Genomic DNA, 15698 nt, shown 5'->3' on the forward strand with positions numbered 1-15698 from the left:
ATACTTTCAGGATGTATGTAATGAGTTGGGTACCCCATTGTGTCACTGTGTGACAAGCGGGGAAATGCTAACCCTACCCCAAACCCAAACCATAACCATGACCATAACCATAACAAAAACACAGATAAATGTTCACTGATGACGTAGAAGTGAAGCAAATAGTTCTGTGCGCTGTCAGAGAGAAACGACACAGCTGTCAAAAAACAAAAAAACATGTTCCCATCCATCACTAAATGATGCTATGGGGCTACCGAACTCTTCACACCATGACTGAAAGGGCCACTGACCAAGTGTTAAAAATGTTAGGGATAAAAAAACAACAATAAATGCAGTGAGCAACAACAGTAGTGTAGCTATCAAAGTTGAGAACAAACGTCACAGTGCTGTAAGGAAAACATATGACAGCTACAACTTTTGTAAGATGACATTTGCTCATATAGTGTCAAAGCAGAGCACTTTGGATATGCACACAGGGGTCTTTAAAGTATTTTAATACTAACCGCATTTCCCATGTGGATTATCGGCACATTTTAAAATATAAAAGAAGCCTGCACTCCTGGACTCCTGGACAGGGTGAAAAAATTTCAAGCTCAATGTTCTCTGGGTGCACATAATCCATTTATCCAAACAATATGCGTTTTCATCAGTTACAATGTCAACTTTATTTCAATAAAAAGTTACTGAAAAATAATACCACAGAATACATTTATTCACGGTTTATTCACTATGTAAGATATTCAGTGGGTCAAGTTTACATATATCAAGATGGCTGATTCTCCGACCAGTATGGAAGCGTCCAGATGATTCCAAAAATCTGTTGAGCAGGTAGCTGAGTGGATAAGGAACTGGTCTATCCATATGTAGACCTTGGTTCAAATCCTGCTCATGCTACCAGTCAGTGCCCTTAGAAAAGACAATCTGCATCGTCTCAGTCCACCCAGCTGTAAATGGGTACCGGTCTTGGCTGGGGAAGTAAATGTAAGGTATCACTGTCAAGCATTTTGAGCATTTGCCAAATGGAAAACTTTTTTTCTAAAAATCCACCAGAACCCCAGGGTCACAGCTACAGAGTTGAAAAAGGAGACGGAGGCATCACACAGAAATGTGATATCATTCATATTTAAGGGCCCCGTCACACATAGTGTGAATAAGTACAAATCGGGGCAAATCACACAGCAACAGTTCATATGAGCGAACCACGCAAACATCAAGCTGACGGACAGGCGTACACAATCCCACTATGAGGGTATTGTGCACGCGACAGTGTCGTGCGAGCAGGAACACAATGCGAGCAGCTGCACCACATCGTGCCGCTGATTTGGAGAACCATAAAATAAAAACCGAGGCAGCTACGATTTTACACCTATTGCATACAATTCCTGCTTCATGTGCACTTCATGCGTGTGAAGGGGCCCTAAGACAGAGCACTCCATTGCTACGACTTGGAAGGCTGTCAATTGCAGAGGGAGCCATTCAACCAAAAGTAACTAAAAAAGTAACTAAAAAAAAGGCTCGCCCATTTTCCTAATGATAAAAAGTAACATTCTGTGTATGGTCGCTTGTTTACGCCAGCTGTGCACACCACTGTGAGATGGTAGTTGGGGAAAAAATATGAAACACCACACTGCAAAAATCTGTCCAAAGAAAGTAACGCCTGATTAAAGTCACCTCACTCATTTACCTTCAACCGCTTATCTGGGATCGGGTCAGGAGGAACAGATGATCAACTTTATGAAATTAATCTGGATGCTGTCTCATAAACAGTCCTTAAATAGCTACTGACGAGAAAATGCACGTGTGACAGAGATGTTAACATGCTGTGACTTGAAGTCCACGGTGTACTGTCTTGCCCGTCCACAGATGTTCACTGTGAGAAATGGGTGTGTTCCCGCTGTGCAAAGTGCAGGCGTATGCAAGTAGAATCTGATCCACAGTGGGTGGGATGGCACAAATGCATTGAATCAGTGCCAAACACAGCGTGGATGTTCTGCCATGGAGGCATGCCTGCAGATAACACGTATGGAACCTCTTACTGCACATGTGCACCAGAGTCTGTGAAATAGCTTCTAGAATGTCTGAAACAATGACAATTTGGGGGAAAAAACTTGATTATAATAAAGTTACCTTATAGATTATTTAAATTTATTCAGTTAAAAATCATATTTCATTGTTTTAAAAGATTGTTTCACTCTGAATTAATGCAGGCCCTTTTCAGACAATACCCGTGTATTTCGCATCGCACATTAAAGGCTTACAGGCTCATAATTTTCTCTTTTTGTTCTGCAAGTTACAGGAACCTGTGATGTCACTTAACTTCTGTGAAAACACACACACAAACAGGAACATCAGACAAAGCTGCAATATTTGCAACATGGTTCAAGACTGGACAAGAAATGATTTTGGTTATGGACTGTTAATCATTTCCATAACTTTCAGACATAATTAATTACAAACGAGAGCAACACAAAACGTGGCATATGCCCGCTCATATGTTAAGCTGATGTATGATTTTATAGAAGGAGTGATAATGAAGTCTGAGGATTATTTGTATTACAAAAGCCTGGTGCTTTAAAAATAGTATATTTCTATTTGTACAACTAAAGATTGGTGCATTACAAATGCTATGATGTGGTAGTACTTCCTGTAGCCTCCCCAAGTACACCACCAACAAATGGTTTAAATCAAACAAGGTGTTCTTTACTTCAAGATGGCATCTGCATTGGTTATAATGGATAATAAATTATGGAAATTTTCAAAAGCACTCTTCCTCTAGCCTTCCCCAATACACTACAAATAAATGTTTTCAAACAGATGACACATTTTTTTTAGCTACAGTAGTGAAAAAAAAATCAAGATGGTGGGCATATTGGACAACACCTATTTAAAAAAGGAACCTTCCTCTACCCTCCCCAAATACACCACAAACCAGTCAGATGAGGCATTTTTTAGTTATTGAAATGAAAGGAAAATAAAGATAGCGCCCATGGTGGCCATACTGGATGATGGCCCAGCCCCATTTTCGAAAGGAGCCTTCCTCTTGCCTTTACCATTTCACCACAAAGAAATTGTTTCAATCGGACAAGGTGTTCTTTTGTTATTGTGTGGAAACAAAAATCAGTATGGCATTCATATCAGGGATAATGGACAATGAACAATAGCCATTTTTGAAAAAACTTCCTCTAGCTTCCACAAAATCAGAAACAAGAAAGGATTTTAATTACAAAAGGCATTCCTCAGTTATTCGGTGAAAATGAAAAGTAAAGAGATGGATGCCTGGACAGATGGATGGGATGAAGGCATCATGTCCCCAAATTCATAGGGTGAGAGCATGTTAAAAATGTCCATTTTTTAATTTTGTTTTTAATTAGAATCTGTGGAATTTCACTGGGCTGCAATTTTTGACCCATGCCAGAGTAGCATGTGTGCCTTTATGTTTTGGTCCACTACATATTAATTTGTAATCAGGTCAAATTATAATCTATTCTTTTGGTCCATAGCAAACTTGGTACTCCTTTTGTAAATTAATTAATGCATGCCAGGTTCAAATAGGTTTAAGAGGTCAGTTTCCGTTCAGGTCCATACTTTAAAACAGGTAGGGACCACAAGCTCACTTTTAAACTTTGTATTAGTTATTTTTATTGTTGATTTTTGCCAATATGTACTGTATTTTCTGCACTGTGAGTCGCACCGCAGTATGTTGCATCTGTCAAAAAACAAAACAAAAAAAAAAGATCATGAAGACGAAAAAAAACAGATGTAGGTCAGACTGGAACTGCATTCATTTTTGAAACCTATGTTTTACAAAAATTCAAGAAAAAAACATTTTGGAACCATCTGGAAATACTATTCGTTCACATAGCTGCAGAAAGAACATAGGCTAAATATCTTTAATGTTTCCAATATACTGAAAATCTACTGAGCAGTGATTTTTGTGTACTGTTACACCCCTATTTGTTGACATATAAATCGCTTCAGAATATGTATCGCAGGACCTGCCAAATTAGTAAAAACAAAACAAAACAAAAAGAACAACAAAAAACTTGGTCTGGAAAATATGGTACTTTCGTCAGTTGTTCTTGTCCTTTACTTGTATGCTCTGATATTGTCACTGTCATGCAGTATGAAACAGTGATGTCACATGGTGCATATGGATATGAACATGTTAGTTACCATGGAGTTCATTGCAAAGTGGTTGTGCTGAGTCTGCAGCTCCACAGCAAGTTGATAATCTCGTCCAATCTCAGTGTGACTCTGCAGGAACACTTCCTTGTTATGGCTGATCCAGTCAAACATCTACAAACACCATAAACAGCAGATTGTAAAATTTAAAATATAACGCAATGCTAAAATACACTCGACCTGAGCATAATGTTATTTACATTAATTATAAGATTAGATTATATTAGATGAGACAGAACTTTATTAATCCCTAGGGAAAATCGGGATGCTTTATGTGGATACATTTTCATCAGGCTATGATGATCTGCATCTCTGAGTTCCAGGACTCGGCACTGGGACAGAGCTCACAGCGCCTGAGTCCTGGAGAAACTGCAAACAGAAGCTGTGGAGATCTGTGCGCACGTCGGTGGACCCACCTGCTCTGGTTCCTCGTCCAGAACAAAAGAGGGATCATCTCCCCATCATCAGAATCCACACTGTCTGTCAACACGCATTTAAAAAACAAACAAACAAAAAACCTCTGGTGTGCTGTGGTCACTGCTCTATCACTGGATTACGTTACTAAGCCATATATATTGATTTATAACAGAAAACTGTCAAAAGCGGGAATAAACATAAGCGTAAAGGTGACTGAATATATCAGAGCAGTAAATTGATCAGTCCATGTGAACACAGCGCATTGACTCCCCATGTGCGGTTATTTCCACCAGCTGCAGCTGATCCACAACATGAATTCTGCCTCCCAGAACAGCTCTTTATATAATCATTTCAATCATCTACCCGTTGCCACATGTACATAAGGGCTGGATTGTCATTCTTACACTCATATTGTTATATTTAATAAAAAATAATAAGCGCATGCAGGAGCTGCTGCTGCTGCTGCAACCACCGCTGCGTTCAGGTACCGTCGGAAATTATAACAAGTTTTTTGTTGTTTCAAATTCAGAAGTTGCTTGTGGCAAAATAATTAATTGTATCCACACAAAAGATTAATTCTGGCCTATATAAGGTTTCTGAGCCCAGTGAACCCAGATAAAAAAAAAAAATCCAAGCAAACAGGCTGAGTTTGCCCTGTAATTTCCAACGGTACATGAACGCGGCAGCAGCAGCACTCAGAAACGGCTTCTGTACTTACCCATGACTAACCATGCCATAACTTATGGCAGCGTATGTCAGCATTTTTATTATGGTTGGCATATGCTGGCTAAATCATCCAACGTGTGACAGGGGTGTTAGCTGCAGCCTAATAACTTTAAAACATAAAACTAGGCCAGTTTGCATTTTTATTATTTATCATTTCAATGTAATCTTTTTCCTCCCTCTCCTCGAACATTTACAGCAATCAACTGCTGAGCTTGAACATAAAACATAACTACATTAGCTCAGGATATAAATAAATAATTTTGGAAAATACCAGCCTTTTAAAAGACTGTGTTCTCACCTGCTTAATGTGATTTCTGCTGCTGAACGTCACTCCAGAGTTTCTCTACCTCAGGTTTTATTTTAAATGCCAGTATCTATGATTTTTATTCAACGCATTCACATATTCACATTGTTTTTGAATGTTGATCATTTATTTTGCCTTAATTCATATTAATGTTGTCTCATAAATTCAGCATAATTGTCGCCAGCAGCTACTGTTTGTGACATGTCGCGTGCACGTCAGCCACATACACGTGAGCAGTTCCGGTACCATCAGTACCTCGCTGGAGGAAGAGATAAGGTGCCTTTACAGTTCTATTTCATTCCTCCTGACCGCCAGAGGGCGGTGCTTTAGCACCTGGATAACTACATGTGCGCAGCACAGAGGTCGAGAATATATACCAACAAAGTCACGCCATTGAATGTGACCTGGGTGACGTCACTAGTTATATATATATACACCAGACGTACCCAGCTCTCGCTTCTTTTCTATATTCTCGCATTCTTAGAGGTTGAGAACGCATTTAGCTGCAATTGCCACTCTCGCTTGTAGCCTCGCAACCCACCTTCGGTTGGAGCTACGTGCACTGTACACGTCCTCCAGAGGCTGCGAGACACGGCTTCATCGTTTTTTGTATTCTTTGACTGACGCCTGTCGTGAGTACAGCTTCCTAAAGGCCGGGTGCGCGCCTCTGCCGCTGCCCTGCTGGGTATTTTCCTCTGTGCACTTTAGCTGTGTTGATTCGATGAAAGCTGGCTATTTGTTTAGTTGTGTCACTAACCCCGTTAACTACGTGGTAGTGTGTGTATCAGAACCAGTATAGTGTACTGTGGTGGGCTTGCCGTGAGTGTTTTCCACTCCTTGAAGTACTTCGTCTGCACTGCCACCATTTTGCTAAGTTAGCTCCGCTAGCAGCTTGTGTTGTAGTCGTTGCTTTAAGTGACTTAGCACTTGGGCTGTGAGTTTTTCGGCTGTGTGCATCATGTTATTACTGTGGCTGTGAGTGTTTCACGCTCCGGGCCTTGTATTAGCTTTTACACTGTGAGTGTTTCACGCTCCGTGCCTCGTGCCGAGTCTGCGGCTGGAGTGCTTCACGCGCCGTGCCTCGTGTCGAGTCTGCGGCTGGAGTGCTTCACCCTCCGTGCCTCGTGTCGAGTCTGCGGCTGTGAGTGCTTCACGCTCCGTGCCTCGTGTCAAGTCGATGGCTGGAGTGCTTCACGCTCCGTGCCTCGTGTCAAGTCGACGGCTGTGAGTGCTTCACGCTCCGTGCCTTGTGTCACTATTTACACTGCGTGTGATTCACGCTTTGTCTTTCCATCTGTAACCGTCAGGGCTTGCGTTAGCCATCTGCACGCAGTCCACAATGTTGACAGGGCCTTTGTTGCATGGCTGTAGTACCTGTTTGGCTTCCTTGAGCCCAGATGATGGACATATGTTTTGCCCCTCGTGTCTTGGGATCGGACACCTGAGGGAAGCCCTGACTGGCGATGCCTGCCTTAATTGTGCCAGCATGCCACTGGCAGAGAGATCTGATAGACTTGTGGCATTGGAAAGTGGAATATCTAGTGCGACTTTGGCCTCCAGCCCCAGAAAGGAACCAAAGCGCCGTAAACGCCCACATGCAGGAGCCCCTTCTGCTAAGAAGGTTACTCATGACCATGCTTTGGCTGAAAAGGTCGAAACGTTGACTTCTGAGTTTGCTCAGATTAAGTCCTTGCTTCTGAATCTACAGCCTAGGGATGCAGTGACAGTTCCTGTTGTACCTAATGAGGCTGATCAGACCAATGTAGTTACTCAGCAGGAGGAAGATGTCGTGTCTATTGCTGCGACTGATTCCTTGTACATGACAAGTGATATAAACTGTGTGGAGGATGAGGATGAGAGGGGTCTTTCTCCAAGTCATTCATTAGTGGGCTCTCACACCTCTGAGGCAGAGTCCCTGCCGCAAACCGGACCTGGACTATCCTTTGTCAAGCAAGCTGTTCAGTTGGCTTTATCAGTTGGCTTGGGGTCAACAATCCCCCTGCGGAAACCACCGCTTCAAGTGCCTTTTTCAAAGTCACTCAGAAGCCTGAGTTCAACGTTCCAGTTTCACAACCATATATCGAGTAGCTCCACCGATGTTGGGCGGACCCCAAATCATTGACCCATCTATCACAGGACTGCAGAGCCCTTAGCTCTATGTGTGATATGGCGCAGTATGGTCTGAACCGTATGCCCGCCGTTGACAGCATTATTGCGAACCTGGTTGTGGCTCCAGCTGATGCTGCTCGGCCGGATGCCCGCTGCCCATGACTTCAGTGTAGGGTCACTGATGACCTCCTCACCAAAAGCTATGACATAGCTCCTCGCATCGGTCGCCTAAGCAATTCACTGTCCCATTTAGCCCTTGCCCTCTCAAAGTCTTTGAGGGAGGCAGAGGTTGATGATGCTACGCAAAGTCTTAGTGATGCATCACTCCAAACCTTTGCTAATATGTCCAGAGAGCTTGGCAGACTGATGTCAACCCTTACCATCACTAGATGTAGGTGTGGCTTGCGCAGTCCCCCCTGTCCGAATCCTGCAGAGGCACACTCCGTTCGCTGCTGGTTCTTCCAGGCCAAGTATTTGGACCTGCGGCCCAACAAACTTTGGAGCGTGCTGTTGAGGCTAGTAAATCTTGGCAACAGTTTGTTGACCTACACTGGTCTTCCAGACCTCAACCAGTCAGACGTGCTACAGCTTTTCACTCTACATCCAGGCTTCCGCTGACTCCCAGAGCTGCACGTGCTTTCGCAGTTGAGGGCCAGCTCTCCCAGCGGCCTGCCTTCCGGGAGCCTACGGGCAGACCCCCGAGAACTGAACGGTTTCACAGAGCTTCCAGTAATCGCGCCCAGAGGTCCTCAGGGATGCGAGGTAGAGGTGGTCGGGTCTGACTGCCAACGTTTGGCCCACAGCCGTTTTTCATGAAATCAACTCAGCCACTGGGAGGCTCAAGTTCAAGACCCATGGGTCATTTCAACCTTGTTCGAATGTTACAGAATTCAGTTCAGATGTCGTACTCCAAAGTTCAATGGGGTGAGGATGACTGTTGTTTCTGACTCGGTGCAGTCTGCCGCCCTACAACGGGAGATTTTGGAACTCCTGGCCTCAACTCAAAGTTGCATCAGCACAGGCTTGTACGACTCTCCAACCAGTGCCTTCTGCATCTCAGACCCTGGGGAACGTGGACTTCATCTGCAAAGGTGTCCCTCTAGGCGCCGTCCCTTCTCGCCGAGAGGTGGTTGTTACAGATGCATCACTCAAAGGTTGGGGGGCCGTGCGGAATTACAGGATGGTGAGGGGTGTTTGGAGTCCTCAGGAGAGACTCCAACACATAAACGTGCTGGAGCTTCGCGCTGTGTGACTGGCTCTCAAGCATTTACTCCCGGCCCTGAGAGGAAGACATGTTCTTGTCCGGTCAGACAACACGTCAACAGTCTATCACATAAACCATCAGGGGGGCACCAGGTCCAATCACTCATTGGCAGAAACTCGGAGGCTTCTCTTATGGGCATTGCCTCGCCTTCAAAGTGTCAGAGCAGTTCATCTGCCCGGCGTACAAAACAGCACTGCGGATTTACTCTCCAGACACAAACCACCACTGGGAGAGAGGAGACTGAACCCGACTGTGGTTCAAATGATCTGGCAGACATATGGTGTAGCGGAAGTGGAGCTTTTCGCTTCAAGCACCTCGACACATTGCCCATGGTGGTACTCCCTCTCGGAACCAGTCAGCCCGCTGGGGCAGGATGCATTGGCTCACCCGTGGCGGGATTGCCTCCTTTATGCCTTCCCTCCTCTCCCGCTGCTGATGTTGACACTGCACAGGATAGATCAGAGCAGCCACAGGGTGCTGCTGGTTGCTCCATTTTGGCCGGGAAGGATTCGGTTTCCCATGATTTACAAATGCCTCGAGGGGGAACCTTGGGCTCTCCCGGAGAGGAAGGATTTGTTGTCACAGCTACAGGGGAGGATTTGGCACCCTCACCCAGAATGCCTTCAACTGTATGTGTGGCTGTTGAGGGGCCGGATTCCTTGTTCAGTTCTTGTGACCAGGCTGTTGTTCAGACTATCCTTAATTCATGCACTGCTTCTATCAGGGCTTTGTATGACAACAGATGGAAGCTGTTTGCGCGGTGGTGTGAGAACCAAAAGTTAGACCCGGAGCGTTGCCCTGTGCCTATTCTCCTCAAATATTTACAAGAATTGCTGGAGAAAGGACTTTCTGTCGCTACCTTGAAGGTTTATGTTGCTGCAATCTCTGCCCGGCACATCTAAGTTGATGGCCAGTCAGTGGGTTCACACCTCTTAGTGTGTCATTTTTTGAAAGGTGCTCTAGGCTTGCAAGCGTACTTTCATGGGACCTTCCTCTAGTCCTGGAGGGTTTAAGCTATCCCCTTTTGAACCAGCTGAAAGTGCTGACCTTAAATGGGTGTCAGTGAAGACTGCCTTTCTACTTGCACTGTCTTTGGCTAAGCGGGTGGGAGAGCTCCATGCAATATTCTGACGGATCTGGGGTTACGCTGTGGCCTAATCTGTCCTTTTTACCCAAGAGAATTTCAACCTTTCATGTTAACCAGCCAGTTTCCTTGGCTGTGTATGCCCCGCATTCTGATCCAGGATTATCTGTTTCAGGTTCCCTGTGTCCTGTCCGAATATTGAAGTAGTACATTAGCGCGACTGCCGGGATCCGGAAAACGGATGCCCTGTTTGTGTGTTACGGTGATCACAAAAGACACTGTGCTGTCTCAAAGCAGCGACTCTCGCATTGGGTCGCGGATGCCATTTTACAAGTATACAGGTCCAGAGATCTTCAGCCTCCTAAGGTTACGTGCCATTCCACCAGAGGGGTGTCCACCTCCTGGCCTGCACTGAGAGGTGTCCCTTTGAGTGATATTTGTGCTGCTGCTACATGGGCTTCGTCCTGTACCTTCGCCCGCTATAACTGACTGAATGTGGCTGCTCCTCCTGCGTTGACTTCGGTGGTGTTGTCTGCCTCCACTCCCCACTGCTGATGCAAGGTGAGTGTGACTCTTCGTGACCTTGTTGGTATTAAGTCATCCAGGTGCTAAAGCACCGCCCTCTGGCGGTCAGGAGGAATGAAATAGAACGAGAGTTACGAATGTAACTACGGTTCTATGAATTCTGGATGACCTCCAGAGTTGCTTGCCACTCAGAGTCTTGCGAGTTCATTCCAAAAAGAAGCGAGCACTGGGTGCGTCTGGTATATAAAGACAACCAGTGACGTCACCCAGGTCACATCAAATGGCGTGACTTTGTTGGTATATATTCTCGACCTCTGTGCTGCGCACATGTAGTTATCCAGGTGTTAAAGCACCGCCCTCTGGCAGTCATCCGGAATTCATAGAACCGTAGTTGCATTCGTAACTCTCGTTTTGTTTTTCCAAACATATCGCTCCACACTCTAGCTAAAATCCTCCCTCTCTGCTCCATGCTCACTTTATCTCACCCTCAGCAGAAATGTAGCATCTCTGTCCAAAAACAAAGCTCTTTAAAGACGCTCCTGCTTAGGTTACAGAAAACCCAACTTTCAAAAGCTCATCTAGCTCCTGAGATAAGGCCACTGATTTATTTTAGGTGTTGGCCTATGAAGTGAACTTGACTCTTGACTTTAATACGACCTGTGCTATGATAGGATCGTTCACTGAGGTTATCCACCATGTTTGGTTGAAACTGCTTCTTGCACTTTGAAAATATAACCACACACAGGAAAACAGAGGAATTACAGCAGCTCTTTCTGCTTCAGAGCCAGGCTAAAAAATGTGTAAACCCCAAGAGTTCATATACTTTCTCGCACCATTTTAAGTGCAACAAAGTAAAAAAGCAATGAGGAGGATGTGAACTAGAAAGGCATGTTAAAGAGAAGAAAAAGCAGTGAAAAATGTGGAAGAGTAGAAGTTATGTTATGTGATCTGATAAAGAAGATCTGTGAACAAACAAACGTCAAACAAACGCAAGGGGAGATATTCAGAGCTGTGAGCAAACCGTGATTATCTGGGAAAGGATGATAGAGAGAAAACACAGGGTCAAATAGCAGCTACATGAGATGAGAAGCCAGGAATTTATTTTATTTTATTTTTTTGCTAGGTAGGATTAGTTTAGATTAGATAGAATTTATTAATCCCTTGGGAAGACTCCCTCAGGGAAACTGAGGTTCCAGCAGCACACAGGGAAAGAACAGACAGTGTATCAAAAGTAAAAGTAAGAAACTGGTGTGAGGAGTGCACGGAGACAATCTCATGGATAGTCATAGAGGAAAAACACAAAGACATTTGGCATTTGGCACGTGGGTACAGCGGCCACAGTGTGTGAGTAGCAAAAAATATGTAGAATAGTTCATGATGTAATGAGGAAGCAAGGATCCAGGTGAGATACATGCAAGACTTTAGTGTTTTGCTTGGGCTATGCACCTGTTGCCTTTTCAGATGAAAAACTAGCTCCCATGCTGGATGCAACACCAGACGGGAGAAAGCACAGTTGGGTATATAAGAATTTGGACAGTGACAAATGTTGCAGTTTTGCCTTTGTGCACCAGAATGAAGTTGACATAATTACAATGGAAATGAAGTGTCGACTTTCAGCTTTAATTCAAAGAGTGTAGAAAACCACAGAGCTCCCCCATTTTCAGAAGCCAAGCATAATTGGGCAAACATGAATATAATGTTAACTGTCAATACTTGGATGAAAGTTCTTTAACGGTCTGGAACCCATGACATCACCAATGTTTCCTCCCTCAAGTTGCTTTTCCAGGCCTTTACTAAAGCCTCCTTCAGTTGCCGCTTTTTATCTTCAGTTTTGTCTCATGTGAATGAAAAACATACTCAACGTATAGGGTAGAAATCACATGACTAACTTGTCCACTGATGAATATTCCATTTCTTTGCCTTCAAAAGGTCTTAGGGTTGCCTTTTTTTTTTTTTTTTTTCTTCTTCTTATATAGCGCCAAATCACAACAAACAGTTGCCCCAAGGCACTTTATATTGTAAGGCAAGGCCATACAATAATTATGTAAAACCCCAACGGTCAAAACGACCCCCTGTGAGCAAGCACTTGGCTACAGTGGGAAGGAAAAACTCCCTTTTAACAGGAAGAAACCTCCAGCAGAACCAGGCTCAGGGAGGGGCAGTCTTCTGCTGGGACTGGTTGGGGCTGAGGGAGAGAACCAGGAAAAAGACATGCTGTGGAGGGGAGCAGAGATCGATCACTAATGATTAAATGCAGAGTGGTGCATACAGAGCAAAAAGAGAAAGAAACAGTGCATCATGGGAACCCCCCAGCAGTCTACGTCTATAGCAGCATAACTAAGGGATGGTTCAGGGTCACCTGATCCAGCCCTAACTATAAGCTTTAGCAAAAAGGAAAGTTTTAAGCCTAATCTTAAAAGTAGAGAGGGTGTCTGTCTCCCTGATCTGAATTGGGAGCTGGTTCCACAGGAGAGGAGCCTGAAAGCTGAAGGCTCTGCCTCCCATTCTACTCTCACAAACCCTAGGAACTACAAGTAAGCCTGCAGTCTGAGAGTGAAGCACTCTATTGGGGTGATATGGTACTACGAGGTCCCTAAGATAAGATGGGACCTGATTATTCAAAACCTTATAAGTAAGAAGAAGAATTTTAAATTCTATTCTAGAATTAACAGGAAGCCAATGAAGAGAGGCCAATATGGGTGAGATATGCTCTCTCCTTCTAGTCCCCGTCAGTACTCTAGCTGCAGCATTTTGAATTAACTGAAGGCTTTTTAGGGAACTTTTAGGACAACCTGATAATAATGAATTACAATAGTCCAGCCTAGAGGAAATAAATGCATGAATTTTGGCAGTATGTTTTGGGTCATCATCTATCTGCACTATGAAGCAACATCCTATCAGTTTGGCAGGATTCAGCTGAATCTGAGCAAATAGTACAGCTTCTGAATTCATGATGCTACTTTCATCAGCAGTCACATCATTGGTATTCACCAGTGACTCAGTTCCATTAGCAGCCATATATTGCCCACACCATAACACGGCTGACACCATGATGTGACATAATTCAGACCATAACTGTTTTCCTTCTTCATGCTCATCTCTTCCAATCATGGATTCATCTGTCTGAAGAATTTTGTTCCAGGACCGGTCAGACTTTTTTAGATGTTTAATGGCAGTCTAATTTGGCCTTCCTGTTTATGAGTGTTACCAGAGCACTGCTCCTTCTTGTCAAGTACCCGACAAGACTAAATAACAGGAAAGAAAATGACATTATGAACCGTCTACTTTTTTTTTTACCTCAGATGTCATAAATGATCTCTATTTACATTCATGAAGGTATCGCTTGACTGTACACTTTGACAATGTCACACCTTCATCTGCAAGAGCGTTCTTCACTTGCCTAACACACTGTGAAGTTATTTTCTTCACCAAGAAAAGAATTTTGCCATCATTCACTTTATTTGTCTTCCATTGTCTTCTAGTCCTTTGGGTGTTGTTTAGCTCATCAGTGCATTCTTTATTTATGAGAATGTACTGTATTGTTGATATGGCCATTCCTGATGTTTGTGCTTTCTCTGAAAAGGGTTTTTTTTCTTAGACTCAGTACGGCTTTCTTCACTTGCAACAACACCTATTTTTATTAAATATTGAGCGTTCCAATAAACAGCTACCAAATTCAGATTCTGCACAGTGAATTCCAGACTTTCCTCTTCCTGAAGTGATATGGAACATTGAGGGAAAAGGCCACACCTGGTGACTGTCAGTCAATTGTTCAATTACTTATGACAGAGGAACGATGTTAAAAAATGACTGTAATTCCTCAATGATCAATGCAATCGCATGAATTAAAGCTGACAATCAACACTAAACAAACACCTAGACTGTTTTTTTTTTATTTACAGAGGCAACCTTACAAACACTGTATCACATTCCAAATTTGGAAGACAGATGAGTAAGGATCACCAGGAAGAAGACAGAATAACTGGTCTTTAATAAAAGCCACATTTCAGAAGTTAGCTTTCAGGGAGAGTTATTAACAATCATGTATAAGTTTACCCTCTGGAGTCGACTGATGCGCGCTGACATCAAAAGTCACATGACCTAATTAAGAGGACGTAGCACACAATTTGCTGCACTCTGAGTGACTGTTTGAATGTGTGCTGAACGTGTGGAAGTCAACCTCTACACCACTTTTTAAATTTTGTTAATAGGCCAAGTATAACTTGAATTATAATGAATAATTTATGCAAGTTTTTGGGGGACTAATATTCTCATATTCGCTGCGCGTTTTGCAGACAACCGCAGCACAGATGAGTGATTTCTGCTTTCAGCTGGAGGAGCAAGAGGGCTGGAATTAAATACGTCTCCCTCAACTGCAGCAGGAGTGAGGGGTGTTACCATTGGTAGAAAACTCAGAAACTAACCAATCACAATCACCAACTTCACGTGGGTTTGATGACAACACACAGACCCCACGTGGGTGTGGGTGTGCATGTTTTGTGAACAGGACTTTTCTTCAGTCTATCTCTGTGACAGCAAACAAGTAAAAAAGAATACACAAATTTTTCTTTATCACTGGTGTTAAATATAATACCAAATAAACAATGACCCCCAATCCACGTAATTTGGATGTAGAGAAGAAAAGCGTGGTTTCGTGTGGAGCAAAAAACCGATGGCAAACAGTTTTGAAAGTTGATATTTGCCATGCTTGGAGTGTGTTTAGTGTGTGGTGGACTGTTTTAGCGCATCAAAATAATCAGGCATCTGGAACAGTGCTTCAAGTCTTTTTTTTTTTTAAACTGCATGAAGACAATCGAAGTGCAGAGCACGTCATCAGAGTCTGAACCAGAGCGTGATCAGTCTGATGATGAAGTGGGCTTTACTGTTCTGGTCTGCACGAACAAGAAGAGGTGGATTCACCGATCTGTGTGCACAGATCAGCCCAGTGAATCGGACTGCGCGCTTCCTGTTCCAGCTTCTCAGGACTCATGCACTTCTTCTCCAGCGGCAAGTCCTGGAACACAGAGCAGGGTGCGGACACACACTGCCCCAGCAGTCAGCAGGCTCAGGGGGTGGTGAACACAGGAGTT

The 15698-nt window shown here is 43.8% G+C and overlaps 1 protein-coding gene across 2 annotated transcripts in view; it reads right to left on the bottom strand.

The window, feature by feature from the left end:
* Nucleotides 1-15698, bottom strand: part of kalrna (kalirin RhoGEF kinase a) — a 609141-nt gene that overhangs the window by 438671 nt on the left and 154772 nt on the right. For both annotated transcript variants that reach the window (XM_034186645.1, XM_034186644.1), the window contains exon 9: nt 4171-4293. In XM_034186645.1, coding sequence (XP_034042536.1) covers nt 4171-4293 — 123 coding nt within the window. The remainder of the gene's footprint in view (nt 1-4170; nt 4294-15698) is intronic.

Source organism: Thalassophryne amazonica, chromosome 14 (genome assembly GCF_902500255.1).
Source record: "Thalassophryne amazonica chromosome 14, fThaAma1.1, whole genome shotgun sequence".
Lineage (NCBI taxonomy): Eukaryota > Metazoa > Chordata > Actinopteri > Batrachoidiformes > Batrachoididae > Thalassophryne > Thalassophryne amazonica.